The sequence below is a fragment of the Bos taurus genome, chromosome 9 (assembly GCF_002263795.3).
Source record: "Bos taurus isolate L1 Dominette 01449 registration number 42190680 breed Hereford chromosome 9, ARS-UCD2.0, whole genome shotgun sequence".
NCBI lineage: Eukaryota > Metazoa > Chordata > Mammalia > Artiodactyla > Bovidae > Bos > Bos taurus.
The window spans coordinates 60,432,813-60,450,660 of NC_037336.1; the positions used below are offsets into that span (position 1 = coordinate 60,432,813).

Below are 17,848 nucleotides of genomic sequence, written 5' to 3' on the forward strand. Positions count from 1 at the left end.
CCCCTCTATTACTTTCCCTTTCTACTCCTAGCCATGTATGAATTAATGATGCTTAATAAAATTATGTTGATATTTTAGAACCCTCTTTGTTCTTTGTTTTTCAAAACTTCGTCCTTAAACTCCCATCCCTTACATCCATATGTCTAGTCCATACTTTTCTCAGAAAATCTCTACTTAGATTCCTTAGTGGGTACAGGTTTAGGATGTTCAAAATGGACCTTGTCTGCTGTTTTCACAGAACAACCTTTCCTGCCACGTAATAGCCAAGCCAGAACTTGGCTCTCTCCTTCCTCTCGTCTCCCACTCACTCAGTCTGATGCTGCTTAGTGCTTTTTCCTTATCTCTTACTCTGTTCCCCTCTGGCGTGCTGCCTTAGCACAGGGCTTCTTGTTTTTGTCTCTATCTAATCTATCTTGCCATCTTGCCTTTGTTACCTGACTGGTATGTTTTTTCACTTCTTTCCATCCAGGCTGGCTTTCTTTCAGTTTATCTTCCATATTGTTGTACAGTTCATTTTCTAAAACGTAAAATAAAGTTTCTTTCTCCTGAATAAAATCCTCTCAACCACTGTCATGAAAAAGTTCCAGCTTCTTAGCTCAGCACGGAAGGGCTTTTATCCTCTGTCTCGTAAGCCTAGTATTTTTTCACTACTTCACGTGCACATTCTGCCCTAACCATCACAGAATCTTCTCAGGCTGCACTCGTAGGCATGTATGTTTTTATTCATTTTAATATTTTTGCCTAGGGTAATTGTGCCATTCCTTTCCCACCAAACCGGACTAATTTCTGTTCAACTTTAAGACTCAGTGAATGGCATTACCTCTAGGGTGGCTTCACTGCCTTGCTTCTAATCTGCTCCACACTCATCGACAGTCTGTCTTCACACGGTGTTTTGTTCATCGCTTGGGGTCACACCAGTTAGGCTGTGCGGTAGTTTGCCAGCTACCTCCCATCAGACGCTAGGCTGTAATGCCTCAGTCGTGTCTGGAGTTCTAGTGTCTTGCTTGATTCTGGTTAGTAGGCACCCAGTGAATGTTGAACAAGTAAGTCGCTCTGCTGGAGTGTAGTTGACTCCAATATTCCCACCTGCTGTGACCCCAGTTTATGCTGTGAGAAGTAGGGTTTCCTTTAAGTGTGCGTTTGTCATTTGGTTAGATGGCTGGTTTTGTGGGGTGTTTTTGCTACTTCTGTCTTTATAGCTTTGTCCCTGGAATTTTGTGATTTAGGTTTCTGTGCTGATCCCTCTCTTGGAGAATGGAGAGCTCTTGATTCCTGGCCGAGGTGACTGTGTGAAGGTGGCTCCTGGATTTCAGTTCTTTGCAACCAGGAGGTATGTCCTATTAACCCTTTTGTCTCCACGATGGAGCCTCTTGCTCATGAGTCCACATGCTAGAGTGCTGAGTACACAAGTCCAGGAATAGAGTTCTCTGGGCCTTTAAAGTTGGAACAGATCCAACCTTCTCATTCCTGACTGTTTTTCATGGAGATAATTAATTTAGAAAATAAAAGTTTTGTTTTTTTCACTTAGAAATAAGTAACCAGTCTTAAAAAAAAAATTGTTTTCATATTTTCAAACATAATCAGAAATGACAGTTGTCAGATAGCCCTGGGTTTGAATCCTGATACTGACTCTTTGTATCTGTATGTACCTTGCTTGGCTGATTCTGATGGAACCAATAATGCCTGCTTTACAACTTGGTGTAAGTTGTAAAGTTTAGGTGAAATGACTTGCACTAAAGACCTGTCACATGGTGGCGTGCCCAACCATGATGGTGGTGCTGACGCAAATGAAGCTATGTAGACGTCAAGCAGTTTAAATAAATAAATTGAAGATAAGCGTCAACAAAGGAATAAAACCTAAAGAAACTTATGTTTATGTCCTTATCTACATTTTAAAATAACGTGAAGGCAGTGGCTTATTTCCTCCTACCTGACTACCTGTTCATTTCTCCAAGATATTAAAATGCCCGAGAGGGAAACCAGTGCTACACTGTGTTTAGTAATTATGTTAGTGTTTACTGCACCTCTGTGAACATTCACTCCCAGACGGAATGCAGAGCTGCTCTAACCGGTCTTCAAGGAGCACCTTGCTAGACCCTGATAGTTTTAGTAAAACCTGTTTTTATTCACAGTGATAGTGAAGTTCTTTCCTGGAAAGTCCTGAGACATCACACAAGGATGTCACACCAACTTCAGTTCATTTCTTGGTTTTGCCATTTGTAGTCATAGTTGAGTGAGCAAGAGACATTTTTCTTTCTCTTCCTTATGGTTCTTGCTTGCAGTTAGAGGAAAAGATCACTGTTCCCTCAGGGCAGTTGTTATGAGGATTAAATTAATGGCTTAAGTGTAAGCCTGTGGCTTGCCCAGAATATGTGTTCAATGAATATTCCTTCCTTTCTGGGTATTTTAAATAGTTTTAGGTACTGTAGCTTTTGGTAAATAAGCAGTGAACTTATTTTTAGGGCTATGGGTCTTGGTTTGTTTTCTTTTTCCTGAAGTTACATCTTAATGAAAAGAAACATGTTTTTAAGATCAAAATGCCTAATAGGACTGTTTGCAGTAATTTGAAAATAACTTGGTTAAAGCCCTATTACTCTCCTTAGGAAAATAGTCAAAGCTGAGTCAGTGGCAGCATTTCATCGTCATCCTCCCTGTAAGCCTAGCATAATAGTGTCTTGACACCAGAAGGAATTGTGAGTTTTTTTCAGATGTGACACAGTGTATAGCAAAGGATAACCAGGGGCATAATTCAAGATTAAAACTTAGAAATTTGTGTGACTCTGCTTTTCATTTTGTAATACAGACTGTTGAGCTGTGGAGGAAATTGGTATCGACCGCTAAATAGTCATGCTACTCTGCTAGACAAATACTGGACCAAAATTCACCTGGATAATATGGATAAGGCAGAACTAAATGAGGTATGCAATTACTTGAAAGTATCAGTGCTTCTCTTTTTTACTTTTCATTTATATTACAAGTTTCAGTGTTGTGTTAGTTTCTACTATACAAAGAAGTGAATCAGCTCTGTTGTTGTTTAGTTGCTAAGTCGTGTTCAGCTTTTTGCAACCCCATGGAATGTAGCCACTAGTCTCTTCTAGGTCCATGGGATTTCCCAGGCAAGAATCATGGAGTGGGTTGCCATTTTCTTTTTCAAGGGATCTTCCCAACCCAGGGATCAAACCCATGTGGCAGGCAGATTCTTTACCACTGAGCCGCCAGAGAATTCCTATTTTAAAAGTTTCAGACTTACATGTAGAGAAGAGAAATAGCCCAGTGAGTCATGAAAATACTCACTACTCTAAATTTAACAGTTAATGTGCTAACATTTTACTATATTAACTTCATCTAGTACTTTTTATTTGCTAATATATTTGAAAGCAAACCTCGCAGAATTTCACCCTTAAATACTTTGATGCATCTTTAAGGGCATTTCCATATGTAACCACAATATCAGTATTATAGCCAATAAAATGAATTATTATTCCTCAGTAGCACTTCATTCTCAGACCACATTAGAATTTCCCCAGTTGTCCTCAAAGGATCTTTTTATTTTTACTAAGTTGATTGTAACTAGTATCTTTCACACTTAACAACTGCATGTGCATTTCCATCTGGACCTTAATGGAAACTGAGATGACTTAGTTTAAAGGCTTTATACATCAGTTCACTTTGTAATATCACTGGTTCTCTGTAACCCCTAAGCGGTGTGCCTCACTCTACGCTGCCAACCTCTCTCCTCTGCATTTGCCTTCTCACTTGGGCAGCTTTCTGTCTCCCAGAACTTCACTTTGAACAGTAGCAAATAAAGTGTTGTCAGTGAACATTCAGGCATGGCAGGGTCACCTTCCTCTTTCTTGGTGTAAATTTTTACATAAATAAGTGGCACCAGACAGCCCTTTCAAATATTTTATCTATTATTAGCGTTTAAGTATTTATTAACAGAGGGGTTTTCAGAGGGCACAAATTACTGGATCGGCCTTCATATAATTTCTAAGAACCCTGGCCTTGATGGTGTGATTTTTGTGTCTCTGTAGCCTTGTGAGTTTCTTATCTCACTGTAGCTCTCAGTTGTGTACTTGTGTGTCTATACATCTTTCTCTCCCTCTCTTGCTGCTCTCAACTGTAAGCTCCTCCAGTAACTTACTCAGCTTTGGTGTCCCCGGCATCCAGTCCATGCCTCACAATCCATGTGTTTGTTGTATTGCTCTGACATAATACCCCTCTTTTTTTTTTTTTTTTTTTGCTGTTGTAGTTCTTTAAATATTTTGTTTTCAAACATTTAAATACTGATAAGCATATTATGTCAGATTAGTTTATCATGTGATATTCTGTTTACATTTTGACATTTATGGTAATAACAAAAGATATTTTTTGTCTGAGGTAGAAAATGACTAATTGGTTGGTACATATAAATCACTATTCAGAACTTTTTCCCCAAATAACCGAGCCCTACTAAAGTGTTAAACCTAAGTTTTTTTCAAGTAAAAATAGCTTTTTTCCCCCACCATGATCATAAGTATACATGTTCATATGATGGAATTACTCCTCAGCAATAAAATAGAATGAACTGCTGATACATACAGTGATGTTTGGGTGAATTTCAAAAACACGATGCTGAGTAAGAGAAACCAAACTACGTGCTACATCCTGGATGATTCCATGTACATGAGAAGTTTGAAAGCTAAACTGTACTGATTGGAATCAGGTTCAAGATTCCAGGGACAGGGGTGGTGGGGAAGGGTGTGATTACAAGGGAACTTTTTTTTTGTTTTATGGGTGATGGAAGTATGTATTTTGTTTATGGTAGCCACAGTCCATAAATATGGTCAGTTTTGAAAATGTTCCTTCTATACACAGAACATGTTTATTCTCTCTTTGAAAGATCCACATGTGTAGCAAATAAAATGAATTTGTTGATTTTATTATTCACTTCTATCTTTACTTAATTTTTAATACATTTGAAATATTAAAATTTGTAAAATCTTCCAATTTAACAAAAAGGTATGAAGAAATTCAAATCTGTGACCTCTAATACTTCGTGACACTATTAAAAGATTTTAGTTCATCTTTGTAAATATGTGGACTTTACCTCTTTAATATATATAAAATATGTTGATATTTCATATATTAATATAAGTTGGAATCATGGTATACTTCTTAAGCTAATTTAAATATATTAGCTAATAATATTTCTAATACATATGTGATATTTTTCTTCTCAAGTAGACTTAACAAATCCATATCATAAATATTATAATATTATGGCCACCAAGTATCAATACTGCACAAAATTCTTAATAGTTATTGAAGTGAATTGGACTAGATCTTTTGCTTTCTAAATTCTTCTGTCTGATAAAAACTACTTTTTATCAGGACTTTAACACTAGCTCCTTTTGCTGTGTTCTGCTTTTAAAAACAACTTTTGTTTCCTTTCCCACTAAACTGTTTCATTTTTGCTTTTGGCTGAGAAGTGACTTAATCATGGTACTACAATTGTCTTTAAAATAATTGGAGTACGTAGTACTTGAAGTGCATGGGCTTTGGATGCCCATGTTTGAGACGTCTATCCCATTGAGCTTCTGTACCCAAAGCTGTGTGATAGGTCGTGAGGTTGCCAGATAACAGTTCTGGGCAGGAGGACGTCATAGTCTTTGGGGGGTTGGAGGTAATGGGTGAAGGTGGAAGTTTTTACACTTGCTCAAGATGACAGATCTCCTAGAGAAATTCATTCTTGGTGTGCTTTTACAAATCATTTGTCTGCTGCTAATTTTTTTTTTTTTTTTTGCTTTTTTTCCTCCTCTCTCAGGTTCTTCAAAACAGATATCCCAGCTTATCAGCAGCAACCGATCACCTGCTTGATATTTATTTCCAGCTTATTGGAGAGAAGCATCACTGTCTGAGTGAAAGTTCTGTTGGAGGGGAACAGGCGCCAGGGGAGGTTCCAGAAGCAAGACAAGAAAACAAGAGACTAAGCCTTGAGGGAAGAGAATTGTCTCTCAGGTATTGGGCTAAACGCTTTTGGGTTGCTATTTTAAAAATTGCTTCTCTCAGAAGTTCATAGCAGCTCAAACTGAATGGTTACAAGAAGTCTGATTTTGAAATTAGACGTTCTCAGTCTCTGATCTGTTTGAGATCTATAGTTACTGTATGGGAAGGCTTATGAAGATAATATTATGTTAGCTTTAAAAAACAACTTTTTCTTCTTCTTACAGTTTTATTGAGCTGTAACTGACAGCTCTGTATAAGTTTATGGCATATAGGATAATGATTACATGCATATGAAATAATGACTACAAGTTGAGTGAACCTCCATCATCTCACTGATACTAAGTTAAATAGTAAAAAAACAGTTTTTTTCTTGTGATAATGTAACAACTTTTCACATATAACATTCTGCTGCTGCTGCTAAGTCGCTTCAGTCCTGTCCAACTCTGTGCAACCCCAGAGATGGCAGCTCACCAGGCTCCCCCGTCCCTGGGATTCTCCAGGCAAGAACACTGGAGTAGGTTGCCATTTCCTTCTCCAATGCATGAAAGTGAAGTCTCTTAGTCGTGTCCAACTCCTAGCAACCCCATGGACTGCAGCCTGCCAGGTTCCTCTGTCCATGGGATTTTCCAGGCAAGAACACTGGAGTGGGTTGCCATAGCCTTCTCCCATGTATAACATACAGCAGTGTTAATTATACTTATTATGCTGTATATTGCATCCCTAGGAATTATAATTGGTTTAACAAATAACTCTAAAAGTTGGAAATAGTGGAAAAAGTTGGAAAACTACTGACATAGTTTTTTCACTGGATGTCCTTTTGGGACAAATGGGGTCCTAAATAAGATTTTTGGGTTTTGCTGTATATAGTAAATTCTCTTTCTTCCTTTGAGCTACATTTGCAGTGGTTGACTTGCTCTTTGAGAAGTGAGAATTGGGAATGGGCAGCTCCCCTTAAGTTTGCTCTGAGAGTTAATTGCTCCTATCTCTTGCTACCTTGTCTGGTATGGATGGGGGAGAAATGAATTATAGGTTGCTTCCTGATAGAGGTAAGAAAAGGATCCACTTATACTTTTTCCTGACTTAACAGTGTTTATATTCAGTTGCCAGAAAAAGGGAGAGTCTTTGTGGTCAGACGTTCCAAGACCTAAGTAAACTCTGATACCTTTGGTATCTTTGACCTGTGTTTTTTTATTTCTTACCTTTTTTTTTTTAAAGGGATCTACTTAATTGGTGTAATAGGATTGCCCACAGCTTTGACAGTCTGTCTTCATCAGCATCGTTAAATATTTTTCAAGAGGTAAGATATAGTCTTCCTGCTTGTTTTCTCCGTGCTCTGCAAGGCTGCTAATTTCCACTGTTATTTTCTGTCTCTTGACTATTATCAGAAAGTTTTTCTATGGTGTAGGTACTGTGTATATCCTTAGCTAGTTAAAACTGAACTAAAGTTGTCTTAGAGCTAAGTGAGCATGATAAATGTTTTGTGGCTGTTGAAATGGGTTACCCCTAATTTCAAATAAGTCTAGTTTGAAATAGAGTAAAACAGAAGCTGAAATTAAAGCTTAAATGAAAGGGAAAAATCTCCCAGGTGGTAATACTATTGTAAAACAAAAAGAGTTTCTAAGATGTTTAGTATTAATTTCTATGTATAATTTCTTAGTCTGTTTGACAGATTTGTATTTGTCTGATCCCACCACTTGCCCCAGCAGGGCCTTTTTAACTTTAGTCCGGAGAAATGTATGTGGGTTAAAGTCTGTTCTTGTATGCTGGGCTGGGGGGAAAGTGTGTTGTGCAAGAGGGAAGCGCTGTTGAATTACAGCTCTGCCATATTCAATAAGAACAGAGATGTATTTCCACCTGGTTAAGAATAAAAGTGGTACTGCCTGAAGATCTTTGGGCTCTTCAAACATTGACCCGTTTTGACTATAAAGTGTTACCGTGTCTGTCAGCTAGGATTGAGGAAAGGATAGTGACCTGTTTTGGTGAGCAGTGTCTCTGGTGAAGTTGCTTTGAGTAGAAAGAACCCTGATTCAGAGCACACACTTAATCAAGCCAGACCCTGAAGTGCTGTGTATCAGTCCTTTAATCTCCTTCCTGTCCAGTGAAATTTCCTTCCCATCCTCCTACATTTTTCATCTTCCTACAGATAATCTTGTTCTGTACTTTTAAAATAAAACTGGCAAGGGGAGGATCTTCTTTAGTCTCTATTTTAGAATGTTATAGTGTGTGTGTGTGTGTGTGTGTGTGTGTGAACCCATAAAATTCACTCTTTTAAGGTGTACAATTGAGTGTATTTTAGTGTATTTACAGAATTATGCCACATCACCACTAAGTAATTCTAGAACATTTTCATCACCTCAAAAAGAAACCTTGTAACCATCAACCATCATGCCTATTTTTCTTCTCTCTGCAGCCTCTGACAATCACTAATCTACCTCCTGTCTATAGATTTGCTTATTCTGGACATTTCATATAAATGAAATCATACTTTAGGTGACCCTTTTATCTTCTTTCACTCAGCATATTCTCTTGGTTAATCCATGTTGTAGCATGAATCAGTACTTCATTCTCGTTATGGCTGAGTAACATTTCATTGTATTGATATACCACATTTTGTTTATTCACTCATACGTTAATGGATATTTGGGTTGTTTTCACCTGTTGTGAATAATGCTGCTGTGAACATTTGTGTACAAGTATTTTATTAATATGGGCTTCCCTGGTGGCTCAGTGGTCAAGAATCTTCGTGCCAGTGCAGGAGACACGGGTTCGATCCTGGGGCGGGAAGATTCCCTGGAGAAGGAAGTGGCAGTCCATTCTAGTATTCTTGCCTGGGAAGTCCCATGGACAGAGGAGCCTGCTGGGCTTTAGTCCATGAAGTCACAAAAGAATTGGACACTACTTAGCGACTAAACAACAACAACATTTTTTTAATATAGAAGTAAAAATGAGAAAATATGGGAAAACGGTAAAAAATATTCTCCCATTCAGAGATTCCCCTGTACTATTAATACATTGGTATATCTCCTTGTACATCTTTGTCTATGCATATGGAATTAAGAACTCTTTTACTGTATTAGAGCCATGCCCGCCAGCCCCTCATAAAAACCCCATACTACCTTGTTGAAGAGATCAGGCCAGTTGTTTTACAGAACGTTTCACCTTTTGGCTTTATCTGGTTGCTGCTTCTCTGTTTTGACACCAAGTGGTGTCTTGCAATTCAGTCCAGTTCTGATACTTACTACCTGGAGTTAGTGTAGACCACACAGGTTCAGGGACTCAGTCCTCCACAAGACCACCCCACTTTGGACTCCAGCCGCAAGTATTGGAGGCCCACCCACACTTAGGACCAATCAGCTGTAAATTCAGGGGTTCCTACAAACTTCTCAGGTACAGTGATTGTCTCATAGAATTCTTTGGAAGCTCTGTACTTACCGTACAGACTACAGTTTTATTATTAAAAATATTATTCAGGAACAGTCAAAGAGACGCATAGGGCAAGACTTCAGGAATCTGAACACAGGCACATCTTTGGAGGCAGGGAGTGCCACCTTCATCATACATCGTGTTGTCCACCAGCCCCTCTACCTTCTCCAAGTGTTGGGGATGGAAGTTTCAATTCTCCTGTTCGTGCTTGGTCTTTCTGGCCTGGCCATTTCCTCTGATAAACTAAGTAAGGGCTCATCTGGAGTTACCTTGCTTAGTATAATAAACCCAGTAGGGCCCATGAGGACTCTAGTGAATAACAGAAGATACTCCTTAGTCCTGGTGATTCAGAATTTTTGAAAGGCTGTGTAGGAGTTAGGGACAAACAGCAGATAAATTCTTATTACAGCAGAAGACATGTATCTTGGCTTCTCAGTAGTGGCTAAGTACTGGGTTAGGGTAATGACAGTATTCCTTGATTGCACACCAAGAATTTCCCTTTACAGCTCAGAAGTAATCTTTTGGTGTTATCTCCACTGTCTGAGAATCATTTTCCACTATAGAATCTACACTACTAACCAGGGATTAATGCTAATTGCTATTTTTGCCTGAATTTTACATTTGCAAACTCAGGGCTGCATGTGTGTGTTTTCCTAATTAACCAATATTTTGATAATAAAGCCTTAACATTTTTGGAGTCTTGTCTCTGTTGTGGTAACATCTTTAAGTCTAGGGTTGGTACCTTATTTGTACTCTCCTTTTAGTCTTTCTTGCAGAAATGTTCCTGCTAGATTTTATATTCCTTCCTTTTGTGGCCTGGACTGCAGTGCTCTGTCATTAATGTATTATTTAAGAAGTCAATTGCTATTTGCCTTGGTTATTTTAATAGGCTCTGGACTGTTTCACAGCAATGCTTTCTAAGCAGACGAGCAAACTGAAAATGGCAGAAGTCATTGGAAGCAAATTGAACATTTCCAAGAAAAAGGTATGTAGTGCTATTTCTACTTCCCTCTTGAAAGGAAGTTGGGTTATTTAGCTTACTTGCTGGTCTCTGGCCCTTACCTAGAAAAGCTTTTGCAAAGTTGGACGTTTCATTGCTGCCTCTCATGGACATAAAACTCACTGTCTCTTGGATAAGTAGTTCTCCCTGTGGTCCACATTCTTAAAGTGAGCTGCCTTGTATTCTTTCTCACATGTGCGCCTTATTTTCCAGTGTTTAAGGAGCATGTTATTATGTATGTTCTGGATTCAGGACTGGAACGATGTCTTAGCAAATATTTTAATAAGCCTTCGCATTTTCAAAGCTTCAGTTAAGTTTGGTCGCTTAGTCGTGTCCGACTCTTTGTGACCCCATGGGCTGCAGCACACCAGGCTTCCCTCTCCATCACCAACTCCTAGAGCTTGCTCAAACTCATATCCATCAAGTCAGTGATGCCATCCAATCATCTCATCCTCTGTCATCCCCTTCTCCTTCCACCTTCAATCTTCCCAGCATCAGGGTCGTTTCTAGTGAGTCAGTTCTTCGCATCAGGTGGCCAAAGTATTGGAGTTTCAGCTTCAGCCTCAGTCCTTCCAATGAATGTTCAAGACTGATTGCCTTTAGGATAGTCTGGTTGGATCTCCTTGCTGTTCAAGGGACTCTCAAGAGTCTTGTCCAACACCACAGTTCAGAAGCATCATTTCTTCGGTGCTCAGCTTTCTTTCGAGTCCAACTCTCACACCCATATGTGACTACTGGAAAAACCATAGCTTTGACTAGACAGACCTTTGTTGGCAAAGTAATGTCTCTGCTTATTAATATGCTGTCTAGGTTGATAATACCTTTTCTTCCAAGGAGCAAGCGTTTTTAATTTCATGCCTGCAGTCACCATCTGCAATCATTTTAGATCCCCCCAAAATAAAGTCTGTCACTGTTTCCATTGTTTCCATCTGTTTGCCATGAAGTGATTTGACTGGATGCCGTGACCTTTTTTAATGTGTTTTAAGCCAACTTTTTCACTCTCCTCTTTTCACTTTCATCAAGAGGCTCTTTAGTTCTTCGCTTTCTGCCATAAAGGTGCTGTCATCTGCATATCCGAGGTTATTGATATTTCTCCCAGCAATCTTGATTTCAGCTTGTGCTTCATCCAGCCCAGCATTTCGCAAGATGTACTCTGTATGTAAGTTAAATAAATAGGGTGACAATATGCAGCCTTGACATACTCCTCTCCCAATTTGGAACCAGTCTGTTGTTCCATGTCCAGTTTTAACTGTTGCTTCTTGACCTGCATACAGATTTCTCAGGAGGCAGGTCAGGTGGTCTGGTAGTCCCATCTCTTGAAGAATTTTCCAGTTTGTTGTGCAGAAAACATAGCTGAAGAAAAATTACTTTGATTTTTTTAGAAGTATCTTTTAGGAGTATAGCTTTTCTTGACTGTTCACTTTATGTAGGTAGATAGAGGCATATTTGAATCAATAAATTGTAGTGTTAGGGAACATTCATAATCAATGTTTTTAAAAACAGAAACTTGGAAAATATTTTAAAATAAAATTAAACGCTAACTTGCCTATATAGGAAGCCGAAAGTGCTTCTAGAGGTGGCACAGTAAGCCTCATGATTTAAGTGTTTGAAGAGTATGCAGAATTTTACTCAGGTAAATCTTTTCCCCTCCCATAGGTGGAATTCTTCTGTCAACTTTACAAACCAGAAATTGTGATCAACGAGCTTGATGTGCAAGTGGGTCGAGTGCGGCTTCTCCGAAAACAAAGCGAGGCTGTCCACATACAGAGGTAATCAGGGTTCCAAGCTGAGCTGAGCACTGTGGGGTCATTGGGAACTTGGCGCAAGGAGCATTTGGTCCTGACCCTTTTCTCTGAGTAAAACCCATGTCTGAACTGTGATCTCTCCAGTGTGCTAGACTGGTAAGGAGCAGTGATTTCCTAAAATGTGTCCTGTGAAACTGGATATTAGGAGCTGGAGGGTGGTGATGAGGGTGCTTAGAGATTTGGGACCAGCAAAGATGTATCTTTGATTTTATTCATTGTAATTTATTTATTAAGTGAAGTAAGCATCACTTGGAAGGCAGGCTTGGTCCTAAATTAGTCTGTTAATTCCTTGAAGGCTGGAATTGTATAAGTTTTTGATACCTAGTTAACCATTTACTAAATATTTGCTGTATTCCTAACATTGTGCTAAGTGCTGTTTTGCATGTTTTTGCATGTGACTATAGTAATCCTATGAATTAATGTGTTTATTAGCGCCCTAGGACTCACCTCACAAATTAACCATAAACTTGATTCATGTATCCATGCATGCTAAGTCGCTTTAGTCATGTCCGACTCTTTTCAACCCCATGGACTATAGCCTGCCAGGCTCCTTTATCCATGGGGTTCTCCAGGCAAGAATACTGGAGTAGGTTGCCATTTCCTACTCCAGGGAATCTTCCCGACCCAGGAACCAAACCTGGGTCTCTTGTGTCTCCCGCTTTGACATGTGGGTTCTAGGGCCGTAAACTTGATGGTTTGCCATAAACATTTCTTCTCAGTTCTGGAGGCTGGAAGGCTGAAGTCCAGGTGCTGGCAGGGCCACGTTCCCTCTGGAGGCTCTTGCCTCTTCCTGGCTTCTGATGGCGGGCACTAGTCCTTGGTGTTCCTTACCTTGTAGCTGCTTCAGTTCAGTATCTGACTCCATTGTCTTATGGCCTTCTTCCCTGTGTGTCTTTTTTGTGTCTGTAAATTTCTCTTTCTGTATGAGAACACGGGCCATTGGATTTAAGACCAGGCCTTAAGTCCAATACAGTATGATTTTTATCTTATTCCTGTAAAGACCTTTTTCCCAAATAAGGTCACATTCACAGCTACTGGGTGGACATGAATTTGTGGAGGACTTACTGCAACTAGTAAGTGTTGTTGTCCAGATTGTACAGGTTAGGAAACCAAGGCTAAGAGAGGTTAAGTAATTTGCCCAAGATGACATAGGTAGTACAGATGTTTTATCTTGTCGGTGTTTTGAATTTCTAGAGCCTAGTGAAGTACTAGGTATGTAAATGCTCCATGTTTATAGAATGAATTCTGCAATTCTTATGTTGTGAGCTATCCCATACAATGTGAAGACAGTCCTTTCTTGAGTTGTCTTGTTTATCGAGTCTGATTCCTCAGAACAACGTTAAGAGAAGCTTGCAGCTTGTCTCTCCAACTGCTTACGTACTTTCACCTCCCCAGGGAAAAGTTCACCTTTGCTGCTACGAGGCCATCCTCTGTTCTTATCGAACAGCTCGCAGTATGTGTCAGCAAAGGGGAGCCTGTGTTGCTGGTGGGAGAAACTGGAACAGGCAAAACCTCCACAGTCCAGTATTTGGCTCACATTACAGGTAACTCCTGGAGCGGATGCAGTCTGTCCTAGACGATAGGCATTTCATTTCATACGACTGCCTTTTTAAAAACTAGAGTCCAAAGAATATTGGAACTTAAAAAGTGCCACAGCTCTGTTTCCCCTGGAGATAAGCACTGGAATCTTTTTCCTTGGAAACAATGTAATCTCTCTCCCTGGAAATAACTATTAACATGTTGGTATTAATTTTTTTCAGTTCTAATCTATGGCCTGCACATACATAGTGCTTTGGTTTTGTTTTGAAACAGATGGGATCCTTCCCTGTATTGTGTTTAGTTAAGCACATTGGCCATCTTTAAAAACAGAACTGCCTCATTCCTGTTCTGATGTCTAAATTAATATTTCACACTAGATATTTATTTAGTTCTAATTCATAGACATTGACTTACTGAAGGATTTTGTTGTTGTTGTTTTCAGTTACCCGATGCTAGAGCAGTGACTCTTTCATTCTCTCTGGGTTAGGTTAAAATTTTGAACAGTCAAGATTCTAAAAATAAAATGAGGGGTCAGAGGAAGTGCACATTAAAAGATTTGCCCATACCCATGTCCGCACATCGGATCACAGTGGGTATTGTCAGTCTTTACATTTTCAGAATAACTCTTTATACCCTTTTTTTCTTAAAGGCCACCGTTTGAGAGTTGTCAATATGAATCAGCAAAGTGACACTGCAGATTTGCTGGGAGGGTAAGTATGGTTTTAAACCTTTTTCTTGTTGTTTTGTGTTCACTGCTTGAGGTAAGAAACACTTCTTTCCTATTAAGCTTAATACTAACCTTGGAAGAATGTTCAACAACTTGCCCCCTGTGCCTACCCCAGCAGGATATTTATTAGGGTTTATTAAGGGACTCTTGGGGTATGTAGATGTTTCTTTTCATTTTAAAGAATTCTTGAGGTTCTTGCTCTCAGAGATCCTGCTGAGGGTGTGGGGTGGGGGCTGGAATATAAAGGTGAGTATGCAGTCAACTGTGTATCACAACAAACTATGGAAAATTTTTAAAGAGATGGGAATACCAGAGCACCTGACCTGCCTCCTGAGAAATCTGTATACAGGTCAAGAAGTAACAGTTAGAACTGGACATGAAACAACAAACTGGTTCCAAGTCGGGAAAGAAGTACGTCAAGGCTGCATACTGTCAACCTGCTTATTTAACCTATATGCAGGGTACATCATGCGAAATGCTGGGCTGGATGAAGCACAAGCTGGAATCAAGATTGCTGGGAGAAATATCAATAACCTCAGATATGCAGATGACGCCACCCTTATGGCAGAAAATGAACAACTAAAGAGCCTCTTGATGAAAGTGAAAAGAGAGTGAAAAAGTTGGCTTAAAACTCAGCATTCAGAAAGCTAAGATCATGGCATCAGGTCCCATCCCTTCATGGCAAATAGATGGGAAACAATGGAAACAGTAACAGACTTTATTTTTTGGGCTCCAAAATCACTGCAGATGGTGACAGCAGCCATGAAATTAAAAAAGCTTGCTCCTTGGAAGAAAAGTTTTGACCATATGACAGCATATCAATAAGCAGAGATTGATAGACAGAGATTGTCTAGTCAAAGCTGTGGTTTTTCCAGTAGACATGTATGGATGTGAGAGTTGGACTTTAAGAAAGCTGAGTGCCAAAGAATTGATGCTTTTGAACTGTGATATTGGAGAAGACTCTTGGGAGTCCCTTGAAGAGCAAGGAGATCCAACCAGTCCATCCTAAAGGAAATCAGTCCTGAATATTCATTGGAAGGGCTGAGGCTGAAGCTGAAATTCCAAAACATTGTCTACCTGATGCGAAGAACTGACTTATTTGGAAAGACCCTGATGCTGGGAAAGATTGAAGGCGGGAGGAGAAGGGGACGACAAAGGATGAGATGGTTGGATGGCATCACTGATTCTATGGACATGAGTTTAAGCAAGTTCCGGGAGTTGGTGATGGACAGGGAAGCCTGGTGTGCTGTAGTCCGTGGGGTCGCAAAGAGTTGGACACTACTGAGCAACTGAACTGAACTGAATGCAGTTAAGTAATATTTATCTGGAGTATGTTCTTGAGTTATGCTGCCTTCAAGCAAGACTCTCCTGCAATTTGTTTATCTTTGAAAGGTTAAGTAGCCTCCACTTGGTTAAATGGAACATCACTGTGGTCAACTAAATGCCCTTCTTCCTTTTGATGCTTTTGAATATGTTAGTTTTTGAACAATTTTAATGTGTGCTGAAGGCTGTAAAACTGATAGATGCTATTGGCATACCTTATGTTGAATGATACTAGGAACTGTCCCATTAATTCTAAACAGTTGCTTGCATAAATCTTTAAAAGCATAGAACAATAGAAGTTATTGTTCTTTTTTCTCTTTATGATGTCTACGAGAAGTTCTTTATTTACTCATTTTTTTTTAAGGACACCTTACACTGTAGCATTATTTTTACTTTTGCTTTTACCAGTCTCTATCCCTTCCTGCTCTGGGTGGAGTGCCAGTGTGGAATCCTGCTTCCTTTTGTGCTTTTCATTTTCTTACCCTCTGGACCCTTAAATTCTGCTCTACACGTACCTTGATGTTATATTTTAAATTTCTATACTGTCTTAAAATCTGTCAGCTGAGACTTAACCTCTCTTACCCCAGTTCTTCTTTTACTCTGTTTTTCCTCAGTGGTCTTTTCTACTTTGCTTTATATTTCTTCTGTTCAGTTAATTGACAGTCTCTCCTATCCCTCGTTGTGGTACTTGCAGTGTGTTCTTAGTAATAAATGGAGTTTGTTATTTAACTAGTATGTCTGTCGTTGTTGTTTAGTTGCTCAGTCATGTCCAACTCTTAGCAACCCCCTGGACTGTCACCGGCCAGGCTCCTCTGTCCATGAGATTTTCCAGGCAAGAATACTGGAGTGGGTTGCCATTTCCTTCTCCAAGTATGTCTGTACTACTATCTGTTTCTACTCTGTATTCTGTAATGCCCTGCAGTTAAGTATAGCTAACACAGATGGCATTGTTCTTGTACTAATTAAACATAGGCTGTATCGGTCTCATTTAAGACTTTGTAGTGTTATATCAGCCATTGCAAATAGTGTTTTCTTCTTTAATTCCTTTTTTTTTTAAATGCAAGTAGTTTTAAATGTAGGGAATACACATTGTGCCCTGATGTAATTGATAATACAAAAGGCTAAAATTAGAATGTGGTAACTGGAATTTTATTTTTGGTGCTAACTTGTTAGTAAGTTAGCATCAGTAATCAAAAGAAAAGTTAGATACAATTCAGTTTTTGTATGGCTGTAAGTATGCCTTGTTTTCTGTCCTTTTGTATAACTGCAAGTGGTGTGTAAATCACATCTTTTAATATATATCTTAGATGTATGAATGACTGCTTAAGAGTCTTTGTGTATACAATTTGAAGCAAAAATGATTTTATTAAAAGGCAAGGGTATGGAAGACAAAGGAGTGGGTAGGGAGAAGGGGTATAGAAAGCTTCATAGTTCTATTTTGGAAAGGTGTGGTTAGTTTTATCTAACTATGAAACTGGTTTTATGTTTTGTATTAATAATTTGTTTATTAAACATATTTTGCATTTACCAAATACTATGGTGAAAGAGAAAAGAAATTTATAGTCCTAATTAGTCTGACTTGCAAATCTGGATCCTTTTGACTGGTTTTTTGAGAAGTTGTAATTAAGGATAAATACATATTGTAAGAATAAGGCCTTCAAGGCCATCAGGCACTTGAGCTGCATTCCTGCAGATTGCCTGTGAGTTTTGTTTGCATATGTACCTACTTACTTTTTTGATTACTGTTAGTGTGGTATATCTTTCCCCTCACTTTTAACTCATTTTTGTCATTCTGATTAAAGTAGATTCTGGTAAATAGCACAGAGACCTACAGGTTACCTGGGAGTAGAGCAGTAAACCAAATTCCAACAGCATTGGGCTGGAGAGAGCCTATGAGACTGTAGAAAAGAGTGGATGATACAGAGGACTTAGATGAAGCAGATAAAACCATTCCAGAAAATGAAAGTCTGCACTAAATGGCAAAACACAGAACACAGGTTCACAGTTCTGGAAATGGAGTTGGGAGGGGCAGCCTCTGAAGGA

General features: G+C 39.1%; 1 protein-coding gene across 2 annotated transcripts in view; it reads left to right on the forward strand.

Annotated features, from left to right (window-relative positions):
• The window catches only part of MDN1 (midasin AAA ATPase 1), a 140,144-nt gene that overhangs the window by 22,547 nt on the left and 99,749 nt on the right, over positions 1 to 17,848 (forward strand). For both annotated transcript variants that reach the window (XM_005210876.5, NM_001206168.3), the window contains exons 8-15: positions 1,227 to 1,330; positions 2,804 to 2,918; positions 5,807 to 6,000; positions 7,204 to 7,285; positions 10,301 to 10,396; positions 12,068 to 12,180; positions 13,612 to 13,760; positions 14,405 to 14,465. In XM_005210876.5, coding sequence (XP_005210933.2) covers positions 1,227 to 1,330; positions 2,804 to 2,918; positions 5,807 to 6,000; positions 7,204 to 7,285; positions 10,301 to 10,396; positions 12,068 to 12,180; positions 13,612 to 13,760; positions 14,405 to 14,465 — 914 coding nt within the window. The remainder of the gene's footprint in view (positions 1 to 1,226; positions 1,331 to 2,803; positions 2,919 to 5,806; positions 6,001 to 7,203; positions 7,286 to 10,300; positions 10,397 to 12,067; positions 12,181 to 13,611; positions 13,761 to 14,404; positions 14,466 to 17,848) is intronic.